This window comes from Gracilinanus agilis, chromosome 3 (genome assembly GCF_016433145.1).
Source record: "Gracilinanus agilis isolate LMUSP501 chromosome 3, AgileGrace, whole genome shotgun sequence".
Classification (NCBI taxonomy): domain Eukaryota; kingdom Metazoa; phylum Chordata; class Mammalia; order Didelphimorphia; family Didelphidae; genus Gracilinanus; species Gracilinanus agilis.
The window spans coordinates 227,302,286-227,318,663 of record NC_058132.1 but is presented as its reverse complement, the minus strand read 5'-3'; the positions used below and the strand labels follow the sequence as shown (position 1 = coordinate 227,318,663).

Genomic DNA, 16,378 nt, shown 5'->3' with positions numbered 1-16,378 from the left:
TTTTAGCCATGGTTCTTTTTCTAGACATTTACATTTCAGTATTTTTTTTATGATTGATGATTCCTTTCTCAACCCCTCTCTCAGTTACTGCAAAATGAAGATAATCAGAATGTGATGAAGTTACAAGAAAGAATTCTAGATTTGGAGTCAAAGGACCTATAGAGAAAACAAGTGCAGGGTGGGCCAACAAGCATTTATATGGGGCCTGCTTTGTGTCAAGCCCTGTGCTAAGCACTTTACAAATAAATCATTTGATCTTCACAACAATCCTATAAAGTAAATGTGTGTTTTCATTTTATAGATGGAGGAAACTAAGGCAAACTTGTTCAGTAACTTTCCCAGGGTCACGCTGTTGCTAAGTGTTTAAGGCTGGATTTGAATTCAGATCTTCCTGGTTCTAGACTATCCGTTGTACCACCTAGTTGTGTAGAACAGGTTTTATAATCTAGGAAGAAGTTTGAAATAAGGAAAATGAATGATTTAAGACTGCAGAGAAAGAGAGAGATGATTTCCAGTGGGGGTTTTTTGGGGAAAAAATTAAAAAGACTGATAATTTTAAATTGGGTTTTAAAGGAATAAGATTTTAATATGTGGAGATGGTGGCAAGGTTATTTACAGGAAAGAGAAATATATTGAGTTGAAGGTATAGAGGGAGGGAGATGGCAGTGGGAAAAAAAGACATACTTGGGAACAGATGAGTATCTATTTTCCATGAATTATCTCTATGCAAATGACTCCCATATCTTTATCTACTTTCTTGCTCTAGCTCTAGTTCTGCATTTCCAGCTGCTTATAGAACATTTTACATTAGATCTTCCCATGTCATCTCAAACTCATGTCCCAAATAGAACTCATCTTTCCTCTGAAACCCACCCTCTGTCTCTATTGAGGACACTACTATCCTGTTAGTCACCCAGGTTCACAACCTCTCTCACATGGTGATTTTATGTCTTCTCTCACTTTACATAACCAACCCTTCATCATTTCTCCTCTAGATTATTTCAGGCTTAAGGATTGATCTCCCTGTATCAAGCCTCACTACAAACTTCCACATACTTGCCAGAATTACCAAATAAATAAACTCCAGTTGCTTCCTATTGCCTCTAGGATCAAGTGCAAACTCCTCTTTTTGGCATTTAAACGCTCTCTTTAACTGGCTCCAACTTTTAACCTTAATTGCCTTTACTCTCTTCACATCTCACTATGGTCCAGGCAATCTGGCCTCATTCTGTTCTTTATACCTCCCTTCTCTGTACTTTTATATTGATTCTCCCCAAATCTGAAATTCATTCCCTCCTTATTTCTACCTCTTTGAATCTCTAATTTCATTCAAAACCTTCCCAGTAGCCCCTTGTTCCTGCTGCCTTTTCACACAAATTACCCTTTATATTTAAGCTTCTTGAGGGCAAGGGCTCCTTCTATACTTGTACATGTATATGTTTTTATTTTTTCCCCTACACCCTATTAGATTGTAAAATCCTTGAAAATAGGGCTTTTAAATTTTTGTTTTTTAATTTATAGGCATGTGTATAGTATAGTGGTCATTTAATAAATGCTTGTTGATTTGATTGACTTTGCCCAGATTAGCAGACCCAAGATTAAAATCCAGGTCTTTTGACTCCATCTCCAATTATATTTTAATTTTGTTAAATTCAATAAATATCACATGACTGCAATGTATAAAGATACTTTTCTAAGTGCTAGTGATAGACATTAAAATATTCAAAAAATAAAGGAGCATTCTTCTATAGGAATAGAGTATATATTTGGATAAATAAAAAATACAAGCCACATATGAAGTAACTTTTTTTTTTTAACCCTTACCTTCTGTCTTAGAATTATTACTGGGTAAGGGCTAGGCAATAGGGGTTAAGTGACTTGCCCAGGGGCACACAGTTAGAAAGTGTCTGAGGCCAGATTTGAATCTAGGACTTCCCATCTCTGGACCAGGCTCTCAATCCACTGAACCACCTAGCTGCCCCCTGAAGTAGCTTTTTATTTTTGGTGGGAGTAAAGCACTAACCGGGGAGATTGGAAATGATTTTAAGTACACTCAATTAATTTAATCCATGTTCTCATGTCTCAAATGTTCTCACCACATAAATTAATTCCAACCTCTCTGCACCCATTTCTTCTCTGTAAATGAAAGTGGGGGTGTGTGGATTTTATAGACAATTTTTTGGATAGTGGCCTCATGCCTACAGTATATAGAGAACTTTTGTCAAATTTGTAAGAATAAGAGCCATATACCAATTGATAAATGGGCAAAAGATGAACAAAGTGTTTGCATGAAAAAATCAAAGCCATATATAGGCATATGGAAAAAATGCTTTAAATCATTACTGATGGGAGAAATGCAGTTCAAAACAATTCTGAGATAATCTTACACCTCAGATTAGCTAAAATGATAAAAGGGAAAATGACATGTTAGAGTGGGTGTGGAAAAAAGGAAAGACTAAGACTATTGGTTTAACTGTGAACTGATTCAACCATTTTGGAAAGCAATCTGAATTATGCCCAGAGTTATAAAACTGTATACCCTTAGACCCAGAAAAACCACTATTAGATCTGTTTTCCAAGGTAATCAGGGAAAAGGGCACTTATATTTTCTAAAATATTTATAGCAGCTCATTTTGTGGTGACACACCTGGAAATTGAAGAGATGTCCATCAATTGGGGAATGGCTCAATAAATTATGACTATAGTTGTGATGGAATCTACTGCAATGTAATAAATGATGAGTAGGTTAATTTCAAAAATGTGTGGAAAGACCTACATGAAATTATGAAAAGAGTAATGAGTAGAACCAAGAGAACATTATATACAGCTACAGAATTAATGTTTGAAGTCTTTAGTGTTTCTACTTACACATTCTTTCTCTGGAGATGAAAATTTACAATATATATATATATATATATATATAGGCAGTCAACTGATACCTTAGGAGGGAAGTGGGGGAGAAAGATACCTGGGAATAAAAAAAAATTTAAAAATAATGAGGTGATTTATACAGTTCCCCTCCTGTTCATCCTAGATTTACCACAGCAACATTTAAACAGGACACAGCCTTAGGTTCCTAAGTCTGTTGGTCTATACTGAGACCTAAGAAGTGGTTCTTCAAGGTTCTTAAGACTATTCTCTGAGACAGATTAATAGCTGGAAGCTTAGAACCTTCTTATCCAGCGAATTGAGCCCTATGGAGAGTAAATGTCTTACCAAAGGTCACAGCACATCCAAATTATCAGCTATTCTGTTTTCTAGCCCAAAGTCCTTGGCACTATCACATTCCTCCACATGAGAAACTGATATGGTTTTATCAATGGATTTGGCACTAAAGGGATGATTACTACCTGCTCTACTTTTGTTCTCTAAGGACTGAACTTTTCTATTTGTTTTATAAAGGAAATGTTCTATTTGTATTGTCTTCTCAAGGCAGAAGGATCTTTGTTTTGTGTACCATGCATTGCACACAATAAGTAATTAATAAAGGCTCTTTCATTTATCTAAGCATCCCTCAGGAAAAACTTTCTCACCCTGAGAACTATTCAGAATTTAAATGAGCATACTAAATGTAGTGGTTTCTTTTGAGGGTCATCAGACAAAGCTAGATGTCTGCTTGTCTGGTATGTGGTAGTAGAGAGTCTTTTTTCTGATATGTGTTTGATTAAATAGCAGGTTACTGATATCTTCCGTTTCTTGAGTTATGTTATAGGGCTCATGTTGGGGAATAGTGAGGGGGGAAAATTGAAAGAATTGTATAATACTGTGGAAAATCTTATATTCCTTACTGAATCATTTGGGATTTATCCAGTAGGCAGCAGGGATCCATTTAGTACTTTTGATCTGGGAAATGATATGATCAAATCTGTGTTTTAAGAATATTTACTAGATTCTGAATTGTTGGTTGAGGAGAAAGTCTAGAGACAGAAATACTAATTAGGATAATGTAATAGCTATTAGGGTAGTGTGGGCATGATCTAGTCTGGTTGTTTTAGAAATAGCCAAAAAGATAGATGAAAGATCCTAATGAAGGATTTAACAAATGTTTGAATAGAAAGGGGTAGGAATAGAAGCAAGAATCAAGACTGAGTAAGAAAATAATAAAAATAGCATACAATTATTTAGCACTTTGCATATTACAATATACTTTCCTCAATAAAACCTTCTGATTTGCGTATGATATTAATATCTCCATTTTTGGAATGAAAAGAAACTGTAGAAGAGACTCACAAACATTTAGCAACTTTCCCAATTTAACCTTGTTGGAAATGAGAAACAATTGTTTAGAAAAGAAGTCAGAGCTGAAAATGTAACCCTAAGTGATCCCCAGAGTGATGATTGTTGAAAATGTGAGGGTGGATGAAATTGAAAGAATCTGTGAGGGGCTAAGGACAGAAGCTTGAGGCATGCCCATATTTAGGTGGTAAGAGGAAGAAAACCATAGGAAAAGGTACAAAAGGTAGATAGAATAATAGGTATGGTAGCATGGAAAGCAAGTGAAGAGATTCTTTCCTTTTTTTTTTTTTTTTTTTAAAGCCTCAATCAAAATAACTATAAAATACATAAAATATTTTGGAGTCAGACAGTAAACATATATTAGATGCCTATTATATGCCAGGCACTTTCCTAAGTACTGAGGATAAAAATAGAAGTAAAAAGTCTCTGTCATAAAGGAAATTACAGTCCTTTTTTAAAAAAATTGCGTGTATATATATTCCAATTGCAAGTAAAAACTATCTTTAACATGTTTTCTATTTTATGTATTTATATATTTTTGATATAGTTATATAAATGTACATTTATATACATATATTTATTATTTATTCCAAATTTTCTCCTTTTCCCTCCCCCTTTCTTAAGAAGTCAAGCAGTTTGAAATAGATTATTCATGTGCAGTCATGCAAAAACACATTTTCATATTAACTACGCTGTGAAAGAACACACATCAAAAAAAGACAACCAACCAACAAAAATAAAGTAAAAAAGTATTCTTTGATCTTTATTCATGTTTCATCAGTTCTTTCTCTGGACGGAGAAGGCATTTTTCCTCATAAATCCTTTCGAATTGTCCTGGGTAGCTAAGTCATTCACAGTTGATCATTTTACAATATTGTTATTGTACAGTGTTCTGATTCTGCTCATTTCATTTTGTATCTGTGAAGAAAGTATTTCAAGAGCCTTGTCAGATATTGAAGAAACATCAAAGATAGAGGTTCTTAAACAAGGATCAATGAATTTGATGGGGCTGAATGGGGAAAAAAGTTATCTTTATTTTTACTAACCTTTAACTGCATTTTAGTATTTCTTTCAGTTATAAAATGTAAGCAACAAACTACAATAGTATTATTATGACATCACCAGTCTGCTTAATTCACATGACTGCCAGACTTCACATGATATAAGAAAGGTTAAGAACCTGGATGTAGGAGGATGAGCAAAAAGTCCTTGGTTTTTCTATGTGGGAAGTCATTAGTGACTAGAGGCAGGAATTTTTGATAGATTGTTAGGTACAAAAGCAAGATTTTAGGAATATAAAATATAAATGAGGAGCAAGAAATAAGAGGCAACTCTGCTTTTGAGAAATTTGACAGAGAGAGTGATAAAGGCCAGTCACTAGTGGTCTGAGGAGAAAGACTTTTAGAATAGGTAGATAAATGTGTTAAAAGGTGTTAGGATTAAAATTAACTCGAGAGACTGGCTTTTGGGTAGGACGTATTGATTATATCAGATTTATTGGTTAAGCCAGCATTATAACCAATAAAGTGATATAGATCTCTATGGCTCTGTCAAGCTACTTAATAAATAGATTTTTAGGTGCTCATTATTCACTTCTGACAGGTGACCCTGTGGGGGGTCCTGAAGGGGTGAGGAGAATGAGACATGGTGAGAATGATACAAGTCAGGAGGGCCACTGAAGCTGGTAGCATAGGTGAGGTTTATTGCTCACAGCTAGTATTTTATAGAGAAAGTGACATTGGCTAAGGAATTAGGTAAGCTTTTTACATGGAAAATGGTTAGTGATGATTTACAGTCTTAGTATAGTGACTTAGTTTACCTTGCCAAAACTTAAGAGTTCTCTATAGGGAAATAAATCATTATGTCAATGTGTAACCATCTAACCAAGTTTCTCAAGGAATGCATACCTCAAAGGTTTTTTGGAAGAACATTCAGTTTCTGCAGGGAGGGGTGGAAAGAGGGTGGGGTTTGGGGGCCTTGTGATGCCTGGGCTGTGTGTTTGGCTTTAGACTATAGCTTTGATTTTACTGGGGCCTACTCTCAGTACTACACACCCCCTCTTTTGAACAATTGAAGACATCTTTAATTGTTGATAGCAATAGGTGGTCAGTCAGCCTCTCCACACCAACAGGTGGACTGGTCACCTGCAGGAAAAGAATTTGTCTCATTTATTTACCAAATTCTTTTAAAAAGGAAGGCATTCCTTGGGATTTCCAAGAACAAAGAAAATGCAAAAAGCAGCAGATCAAATGGCATTTCTGCCCCAGATCCTAGACAAAGGAATACAAAATAATTCTCCCTAACTATAGGAATTAATACAGTATATTAAAAAAAATTATCACAATGGAAAAGACAAATAGATAAAATAATGAAAAAAGGTCCCCTAAGGGGTGAAAGGGATCATAGGTTTTGGTATGGAAGTGATAGTAAAGGTTCTTTAGTCTAATTTGTTCATGTTACAGATGAGGAAATAGAGATCCAGGGAGGTCAAGTGATTTGTCCAAGGGCACAGAGGCTTTAAGTGGATTTGAACCAAAGTCCTGACTCCAAATTCCACTGTACTGCAGCTGAATCAAAAGTACAAGTGGTGAGGTTGGGGTTAGGCTTGAAAAAGACAAGTGGCACTTCTGCCTTCACAACAAAAAGGAAGGGCAAAAAGGTTGAAGAATGGGAAAATTTAAGGCATAAAATGGTATAGTTGAAGAAGATCAAGAAGTGCCTTAAAATATTTATTTCTATCTTTTTTGATTTATACCTCTTATATTTCCTATTAAATCCTCCCCGCTCTTACTCGGAGCTATTTCTTGCTCTGACTACTGACATTCCTGGCTTCCTATAAGTACCAACTAAAATCTCATCTTCTTCAGGAAGCCTTCCCTAACCCCTCTTAATTCTAGTACTTTATCTCTGTTTCCTATTTATTTTTTACTATTTATCTTGCTTATAGCTTGCTTTATATATTTGTTTGGAGGTTGTCTCCCCCTTAGATTGTAAGCTTTTTGGTGGCAGGGACTGCTTTTTACCGTTTTGTAACCCCATCGATTACGACAGTAAGCTGGTACATTGTAGGTACTTAATAAATGTTTATTGATTGGGAAAAAATAGGGGAAGGAAGTTGGCCAAAATAACCAACATATTAACTATATCTGATTTTACATTCATTGTTGCATTATAGTTCCTCATCTCAGCAAAAAATACTGGGAGATCTTGTAACTCTTCTATTTGACCAGATTTGGTCATAATTTCACAGACATCAATTGTTTGATGTTCTTTTTATTTATATTATTATAGTAATTATATATATTTTCCTAGTTCTGCTTACTTTACATCAATTCATTTTGTCTTTTCATGCTTTCCTGTATTCTCAATATTTATTGTTTCTTATAGAAATTATATTTCATTGCTATCATGTATCACAATTTATTTAGCCATTCCACAGAAGATGGTGATCTACTTTGCTTCTACTTCTTTGCTATCTAAAAAAATTCTGCTTTAAATATATTTTTTAAACCTTTATCTTCCATCTTAGAATTGTGATAATGAGATTAAATCTGCCTTGCCCATTCTCAAATCTAATCATCAAAAGTGTAAACAACTCCACTTAACTCACAAGTTGGGAGGTCTTTGACCCATGTGTGCTAGAATGAGTGATGAATCAAAATTTACTGACTGCCTCCTGTTGAGATTGGATACTTGAACTAGGAGGAAGGCACAGTAAGCGACTCAAAAGAAGCCCTTTTAAAAGGAGCTCAGCATCTCTCTTCTTGTTCATGTCTTGGAACTGGAGGAGGGCTGGACCTGGGACCCTGAGACCTTGGTGAGACTGTTCTTAAATCTTTCTCTTAGAATTTACACATGGTGAGTGTAAAGACTAAATCTTCCTGGAATTCCAGGGCCTTCTAGCCCTCAGCCTTCAAGGCCAAACCTCTCTTGACTGAGGGCTAATTAGATCTGCCTGGGTTAAACTAGGGGATCAGAGCAAATTACCTAGTGTGTTAGATTACTTATCCTTTCTTATCCTCTCCCTCATTTCCTTATTTCCTCTTCCTCTTCTCATTTGTAAATAAGTTTCCATACAAGTCAATTTGACTTGAGGTTATTCCTTAATTGGGGACTGATAATTATTCAATTCCCTGGCAATCAAACCTTTTAATATTCACCCAATCAAACCCCCTTTTTACCCCTTACAGAATCAATACTATATATTGGTTCTAAAGCAGAAGAGCAGTAAGGGCTATGCAGTGGGGGTCACACAGCTAGAAAGTGTCAGAGACCAGATTTTCACCTAGGACCTCTTGTCTCTATATCTGGCTCTCAATCCACTGAGCCATCTAGCTGCCCCCTAAATATTTTGGTTTTTAAGTGGCCTTTATAAAAAATTATTTACCTCCTTGGTGTATATATCTAGCAAAGGAATCTCTGGGTCAGAAAGTATTGATGGATGTTTTAGACACTTTCAAAAAAATTTTTTTATAATTTTTTATTGTTATTTTGAATATTTTCCCAGTTGCATGTTTCATGTTATTTCCCTCTCCCCCAAACTTTCCCCCCAACCCCAACCCTCCCTAGAGCCAACACACAATTCCACTGGGTTTTACATATATGATTGATTAAGACCTAATTCCATATTATTGTTATTTGGTCTAGAGTTATTGTTTAGCATCTACATCCCCAAATAATATCCCCATCACTCCAGGTGTTCAAGCAGTTGTTTTTCTTCTGTGTTTCTACTCCCAGTTCTTCCTCTGAATATGGCTAGTTTTCTTTCTCATAAGTCCCTCAGCATTGCTCTGGATCCTTGCATTGCTGCTAGTAGAGAAGTCTGTTACATTCATTTGTACCACAATGTATCAGTCTCTGTATATAACTTTCTCCTGGATCTGCTCCTTTCACTCTGTATCAATTCCTGGAGTTCATTCCAGTTCACATGGAATTCCTCCAATTCATTATTTCTTTGAGCACAATAGTGTTCCATCACCAATAGATAACACAGTTTGTTCAGCCATTCCCTAATTGAAGGACATTCCCTCATTTTCCAATTTTTTGCCACCAAAGATAGTGTGGCTATAAATATTTTTGTACAAATCTTTTTCCTTAGACAGAAGGTAAGGGTTTTTAAAAAAAAAAAAAAAAGTAATTGAATACCAGAGGAAATTGTGGAACTTTTATCAATAACAGGAAAATCAGTAGAAGGAGTTTTTTCGAATGGGGAATAAGTCAACATTGGATCTAATTTTTTGGTTTTAGTCTTTAAGACATAGAAACCTAAATAACTAGAAGGAAATTGGACATGTTTTGGAAACTTCATTTTTGTGATATGCTATCCTCTCACTATTTCCAATGTTCTCTCCAAACAGCTCTACTTTTAAGAAAGAATGAAGCAGTTGCCTGCAGCAACTGTTCGTCTCCTTTCAAGTTCTCAGGTGATCACTTCTGTAATCAGTGTCATAAAAGAGCTAATAGAAAATTCATTGGATGCTGGTGCCACAAATATAGATGTTAAACTGGTGAGTTTTCTTAACAATCAAAATAAGAGTATTCAAAAAATTTCTTTTTTGCATACTAATGGATTACTAATTATACACCAAAATCTATCTTACTTAAGATAATGGATAGAATTCTAGACTTGTAGTCCAGAAGACTTGGATTCACATTCTAAATCTAGCACTAATTTAGTTGTGTGACTTAGAGCTAGTCACTTAACTTTTCATTCAATCAGTCATTCATTTATTCATCATTTATCAAGCATGTCTTATCTGCCAGAGATTGTGATAGATTCCAGAGATGCAGAGGTAAAAATGAAACAGCCTCTGCCTTCAAGGAACTTCCATTTTATTTATTTGATTGAAAAAATTGTCACCCAGAGCCCCTCAAGGGATTCTAGGCTCACAGAAATCAGGCCTGAAACTTAGAACTTGACTGAGAAGAGTTTCTTCCCTTGGCTCATGCCCCCATGTAGAATAAAAAAACTTCTATATATACTCATTGTATAACTTATATCTTGGTTTGCCCAGATGTGGGTAACAAGGTCTTCAACATTTTTACATTCAGTGTAGAATAAGATATTGATTCTGAAACAGTCTTTATTCACTCAGCATATAAAATGCATAGAATACAAAGTAACATAAGTTATTCATGTAGCACATTAGACACCCCAGGATAGGAAAGAAACTTTGCTGTAATACTGAGCATTCAGTTCCTCATTTACTCTAGTATCTAAGCAATATTAATAATAGTAATAATAATGATTATCATTATAATGATAGCTAGTATTTATATGATTGCTATTATGTGCCAGGCCCTGTGCTAAGTTCTTCACATATATCTTATTTTTATCTTCACAACAACTTTGGGAAATAGGTGCTATTATTATCCAAATTTTAAAATTGAAGAAACTAAGGCTTATAGGATAAGTGACTTGCCCTGCATTATACAGCTAGTGAAGATTTTACCTCAAACCCTCCTGATTCCAGATCCAGTTTTCTATCCACTGTACTACATAACTTCTACTAGCAACTTGAGCAATAGTTTGGAGGGTTGCAAAGGTCCAGGTCTCCTGGGCCCATGTGGTATGACTCCATATCTCTACATATAGATATCATGTTGGTTATCCATTTCCTTCTCCAAGTAGTATGTTCTTGAGTAAATCTACCTATTAGAATTTAAAAGCCTTGTCACTTGAATTCAGGGTTGCTCAAACCTGGTTTTCAGTAGAGGATTGATTATTCACAAAGTAATCCCCTAAGATTGGGAAAATCGACTCTACAGAATTCTAGTCTGTGATTTATCTTATGGGAAAAACTAGGGGAGTTAACTTAAATATTAATGTGGGTCCAGAAGGGTGTGTAAGAAACGGGAATGACAAAAAATGGGGACTTAACAAGTTAGGGAGAATGGGTTTAACTGCTAAGGAAAATGTCTGTTAACAGAAGTGGCAGTTAGGCTTAACTGTCACCCTCAACCATCTAGACTAGGGGCCTATGGAAACTAGCAAGCAAATGGCAAGAGTTTGTAACAGATTTAATTAAGGGAACTATGGTAAAGGATGGGAATAGGGGTTTCTACACTTCCAGACTAAGGGCAAACCACAGGGTCAGGAGAGGGACTTATCTACACTGAACTGAGACCTAAGCAAGACAGGGCCCAGAGAATAGCAGGACCAAAGTGGGTATCCTCACAGCAGAGTCCTGACACACTCCAGCGATGTTGCAGCTCCTCCAGGACCACATTTTATACTCCTTCAGGTGGGTAGATTCTGGGAGCTAATCCAGCCCAAGTTAACCTGCAACTCAGGTTGGGATTAATAGTCTCTACCAAAATCTCCCACAAGTAGATGTCAATCTTCCTTCAGGATCCCAGGGAATCAGGGTACAAACTCCACTTCCTCTGAGGTCTCCCAGGGTCAGTTACAACTTGTCCCAACCACCATGGAGTCTGTCTCAGAGAGAGAGCACACTTCCTGCTTCCCCATTCCATTTGGAATTCTCAAACCCTTCCTGTTAGGTCTCCTAAATAATAATTAAGTAATCCTCCTCACAACACTTATACTCAGAAAATAAAGTAGGAAGGACAGAATATCACCAATCCAGGAATACTCCCCAGGCTAGCCATATTCTTCTGCAAACTACCATCTTCTGCTTCTGGTGGGGCATGAATAAGAAAGAAATTCCCTGCACCTTCCCTTCCACCAACCTCTTTTTCCCACACTTTAGTCTAGCAGTCCAGAGAAGAAACTCATGAAAAAGGGTCTGAGCCAATCAAAGGAATTCCTTATTTCCTTTTAACAAGATGCCAAATCTCATGTCTGCCTTCTTGGAAAATGTTCTTTGAATAAATTCATGTCTTATAATCTCATTAAATTGATTACTTTTACCTGATTGGAGGGTCGTATTTATTTAGATCTCTCTCCTGATCAACCCCTTTTATATTCTCCCCTAGCTGAATATTTATTGTCCTTGCAAATCAAATTGGGGTTTGGGGAGATTTTATTGTTGTTTGTTTTGTGTTGTGACCCACATGACAAAGATGATAGAGCCCTTTGTCATTTACTTCTCCAACTTATTTTACAGCTGAGGAAACTAAGGAAAACAGGGTTAAGTGACCTGCCCAGTGTCACACAATTAGGTAAAAAATAGTTTGTCTGAGACCATATTTCAATTCAGGAAGATGCGTCTTCCTGATTTTAGGCCCCTCACTTTCTCCATTGTGCAACTAGTTGCGACTCTGCACTTTAGGACACATTAATCCATATCCTCCTTTCTGAATAATTCTCTGGGGACCTGAAGCTGTAGGCATTTGCTCTCTTCTTGATTACCTCCCTTAGTGCTTTGCAGTAAGAGTTTCAGCAGTATCAAGGTGGTATAATTCTTAGATACTTCCTTTATAGGGTTCTCACTTCATAACTAATAATAATAGCAGCTAACATTCAAGCACTATGTGCCATGTCCTTTTAAGCACTTTACAGTTTTTATCTCATTTGATCCTTACAACATCTTGTGAGGTAAATATTATTATCCCTATTTTACAAGTGAGGAAACTGAGTCAAACAGATTAATTGATTTGCTCAAGGTGACACAACTAGTGTCTGAGATAGGATTTGAATTCGACTCCTTTTCCTGATTCTTCATAACCTATCTACTGTACCACTAACTAGTGGCCTCAAAGATTATGCTTCCTTTCCAGAGACCTAGTTATACAAATTAAACAAGGAAACAGTATTTTATAATTTCTGTAGGTTAACATTTACCTAATGATTATAAAGGTTCTATCCTTACTATAAAAGTAAAATAAACATATATAAAGCAAACACAGATAAAAGAAAATAAACAAGCTCTCTGAGTCTGAGTTTCTCCATCTAAAAAAATAGGGATAACAAGTACCCTTAATACCCACCATTCCAGGATTATTGTGAATCTCAAATGAAATTGTCTTTCAAATTAGTAGTAGTTTGTTAATGGTTTCAAAATCAGGTTCTAGTTGTCAGTAGATTTCTGCTTTCTTCTGTTAGCAGATTCCCTTACTTTTTGAATATTACATGAAAAGAGTTTTTATTTTACTTCAAGTGAGACTCAAAATTTTTAAACCATAATAATGATTTCCCCAAAAAAGCAGTTTGAGGGGAAGATGATTATTAAAATTACATCAAATTGTTACTTGAAAGAAAGCACATTTTATAATAATTTGTGTTTAGAAATCGAATGAAAAGTACTAGCAGTTATTATATGTGTAATATGATTCAGCAGTTGTTTCCATTAGTGCATTTTATAACTGGAGATAAAATACCTAAAAAACAGAAATTTATTTGACTTTTCCAAACTTAACTTATAAAAATGTAACATGGTTCAGCTATGCCTCCTGTGCTTGCTTAGTTGAAAACTTGGTAATAACTTGAATCATTTTTCATAGTTTTTTATCCTTTGTAGGAAAATTATGGATTTGATAAGATAGAAGTTCGAGACAATGGTGATGGAATCAAAGCTATTGATGCACCTGTGATGGCAATAAAGCACTATACCTCAAAAATAAACAGTCATGAAGACCTTGAAAATTTGACAACTTACGGTTTTCGTGGGGAAGCTTTGGGGTCAATTTGTTGTATAGCTGAGGTAAGATATTAAATTGTATTAATCCTTTATATTCATGCCCTGAAATTAACATTTTTTTATTTATGAACCTGAATCCATTTTTTTTAAACATTTGTTTAAAGTTGGCAATCTTTTACTATTCAATTTTGTCTTGACAAATATTTGAAAAGGCAAAGTTTGGTCTTTTTTTTTTTTGTATGATATCCCATGTAAGTCTATATTCACATTTAGAGCTCCCACTGAGTAATTAGCTAGTTTGCTTGCTAGATGGCAGCACTATACTTGGTCTTTTTTACTTTAGGGATATGATGTGGCATTTACTTTTTTTTAACTAGATATAATTTCTATATAATGAGTTTTCTGTTTACAGTAACTGCCTTTCTTTTGTAATGTAAATAAGCCCATAAAATTCTAATTTAGTTAACCTTTAAGATTTAGTTTAATTAAGCCAATAAGTTTATTTTTCATTGGCAATTTTGAGATATCCAGTAAACTTGAAATATGAATAACTTAAGTTGTTTACTAGTCACAATTAAGAAATGAAGGAAAGACTTTATCCGTTCATCTTTTTTTTTTTTTTTAAACCCTTACCTTCTGTCTTAGAATCAATAATGGGTATTGGTTCTAAGGGAGAAGAGCGGTAAGAGCTACGCAATGGGGGTTAAGTGACTTGCTCAGAGTCACACAGCGAGGCAGTGTCTGAGGCCATATTTGAACCCAGAACCTCCTATATCCGTACCTGACTCTCAATCCACTGAGCAACCCAGCTGCCCCCTCATTCATCTTCTTAATAAAAAACAATTATAATATTTCCTTATAAGTAACTGTGACTCATATAATGTATTGTTGAACTAATTGAAATATGTGGAATATGTTAAAAGATTCTGTAACATCTCTTTCTCTAAAGCTCTTTAGGTATAATATAGGAGTTTTATTTCATTGTAACCTGTTCCCTTATCCTGATTTATTGTATTATTATCTATAAGAATCCATCAATTAGTAATAAAATAATAGCTTTGATAGTATAATTAACCTTTTCAGGGGAAAAAATTACTACTTAGGCAATGAACATATTTATTGAATGCCTGTTATATGTGAGGTGGAACATAAATCTTTTTTACGAAGAAAGTTATGTTACTATTCATGGAGAAGAAAATAGGATATTAAAATTGTGATCTATTTAAGGATTCCCAACTCTTGTGTCTATATCAGAGCAGGATGGGAACAAGCATCGATTAGGTCCCAGCTATGTGCCAGACACTATGCTAAGCAGTGCTTTACAAATATTACCTCATTCGATTTTCATAATAACCAGGGAGGTAGGTACTATTGTCATCCCCATTTTCCAATCATGGAAACTGAGACAGATAGAAGTTAAGTGATTTAAGCAACTCTCTAAAACTCTTTAAACCTCAAAAAAAGGAGCTAAGTTGCATTGGGAAAAGGAGTTTCCTTACCAAAGAATTCCCTATACTATACAGTGAAACCACAGGTTTCGCACAGCTAGTGTCTGAGGCTGGATTTAAATTCAGGTCTTTCTGCCTTTAGGTTTGGTGCCCTATCCACTGTGCCACCTAGTTGATGATTATTGTCAAAAGATAGTAACAAAGCAGCTTTGACCATATGGCTTCTAGTTTTGGGGCCATCTTGTTAGGCCATGTTACTTTCTTACTGGCATAGTCAAGAAGGTATTTTTAAGTTTAAAAATGTCCCCATCATAAACATCAATAATATTAGGATTCTGATTTAAGTATCAATAGATATTTGTTTATAGTTTAAATGAAATTTCTATGGTAGGACTCAGGCAGTAGGTCGGCAATGTATTTGCTAGTTTGTCTTGGATTATAATTAAATATAGACTTCTGGAACCTGTGGTTTCCCAATGCAACTTAGCTCCTTTTTTTGCGGTTTAAAGAGTTTTAGAGAGTTGCTTAAATCTTTGAGAGTTTAAGTGACTTGGTCACGTGTTTCTGGCTCTGACACTGGATTCTATCCTAATCCTTGATTTAAATTAAGGGTACTTAAATAAAAATGTGCCAAACACTAATCTAAACATTAGCGATACAATGACCAAATATAAGCTAGTCCAAACTTTTTTTTAACGTTTTGTTTATCCAAACTTAACAGACATGACCATTTCAATATACAAAGAAGAGCAAAAAAAGAGGACTGTATGTAAAAATGTAAATATCCATTATATACAGTTTGGTTTTTAAAAATAAAAATGTGACTCATTTTCAAAGCTATCACCCTATGAACTTTCTTCTGTTTTCTTTTATGCATTTTTTATTTTTCAGTAATACTTAAAACATTTTTTAAGCATCATTGTCACCACCTCTTCCCCTTCCAACTTTTCTCCTTCACCCTTTCACTCTTAGCTTGGTTAACAACTTAGTATAGCCAAGCAAAACAATTGCACAATTTGTGTGTCCTCAAGTCTGCCACATCTCTGACAGAAAGTGGATAGCATCTTTTATCATTAATTCTCTGGAGTCATCATGAAAGTTCTTATAATTTTCAAAAGTTTTCTTTTGTTTGTTTTTTTTGGGGGGGTAGAT

General features: G+C 35.2%; 1 protein-coding gene across 5 annotated transcripts in view; it reads left to right on the top strand.

Annotated features, from left to right (window-relative positions):
* The first annotated feature begins 9,611 nt into the window (after window positions 1–9,611).
* Window positions 9,612–16,378, top strand: part of PMS1 (PMS1 homolog 1, mismatch repair system component) — a 105,530-nt gene continuing 98,763 nt past the window's right edge. For 4 of the 5 annotated variants that reach the window (XM_044669704.1, XM_044669701.1, XM_044669703.1 and 1 more), the window contains exons 1-2: window positions 9,612–9,743; window positions 13,659–13,841. In XM_044669704.1, coding sequence (XP_044525639.1) covers window positions 9,612–9,743; window positions 13,659–13,841 — 315 coding nt within the window. The remainder of the gene's footprint in view (window positions 9,744–13,658; window positions 13,842–16,378) is intronic. The other variant, XM_044669702.1, reaches the window with a different exon arrangement.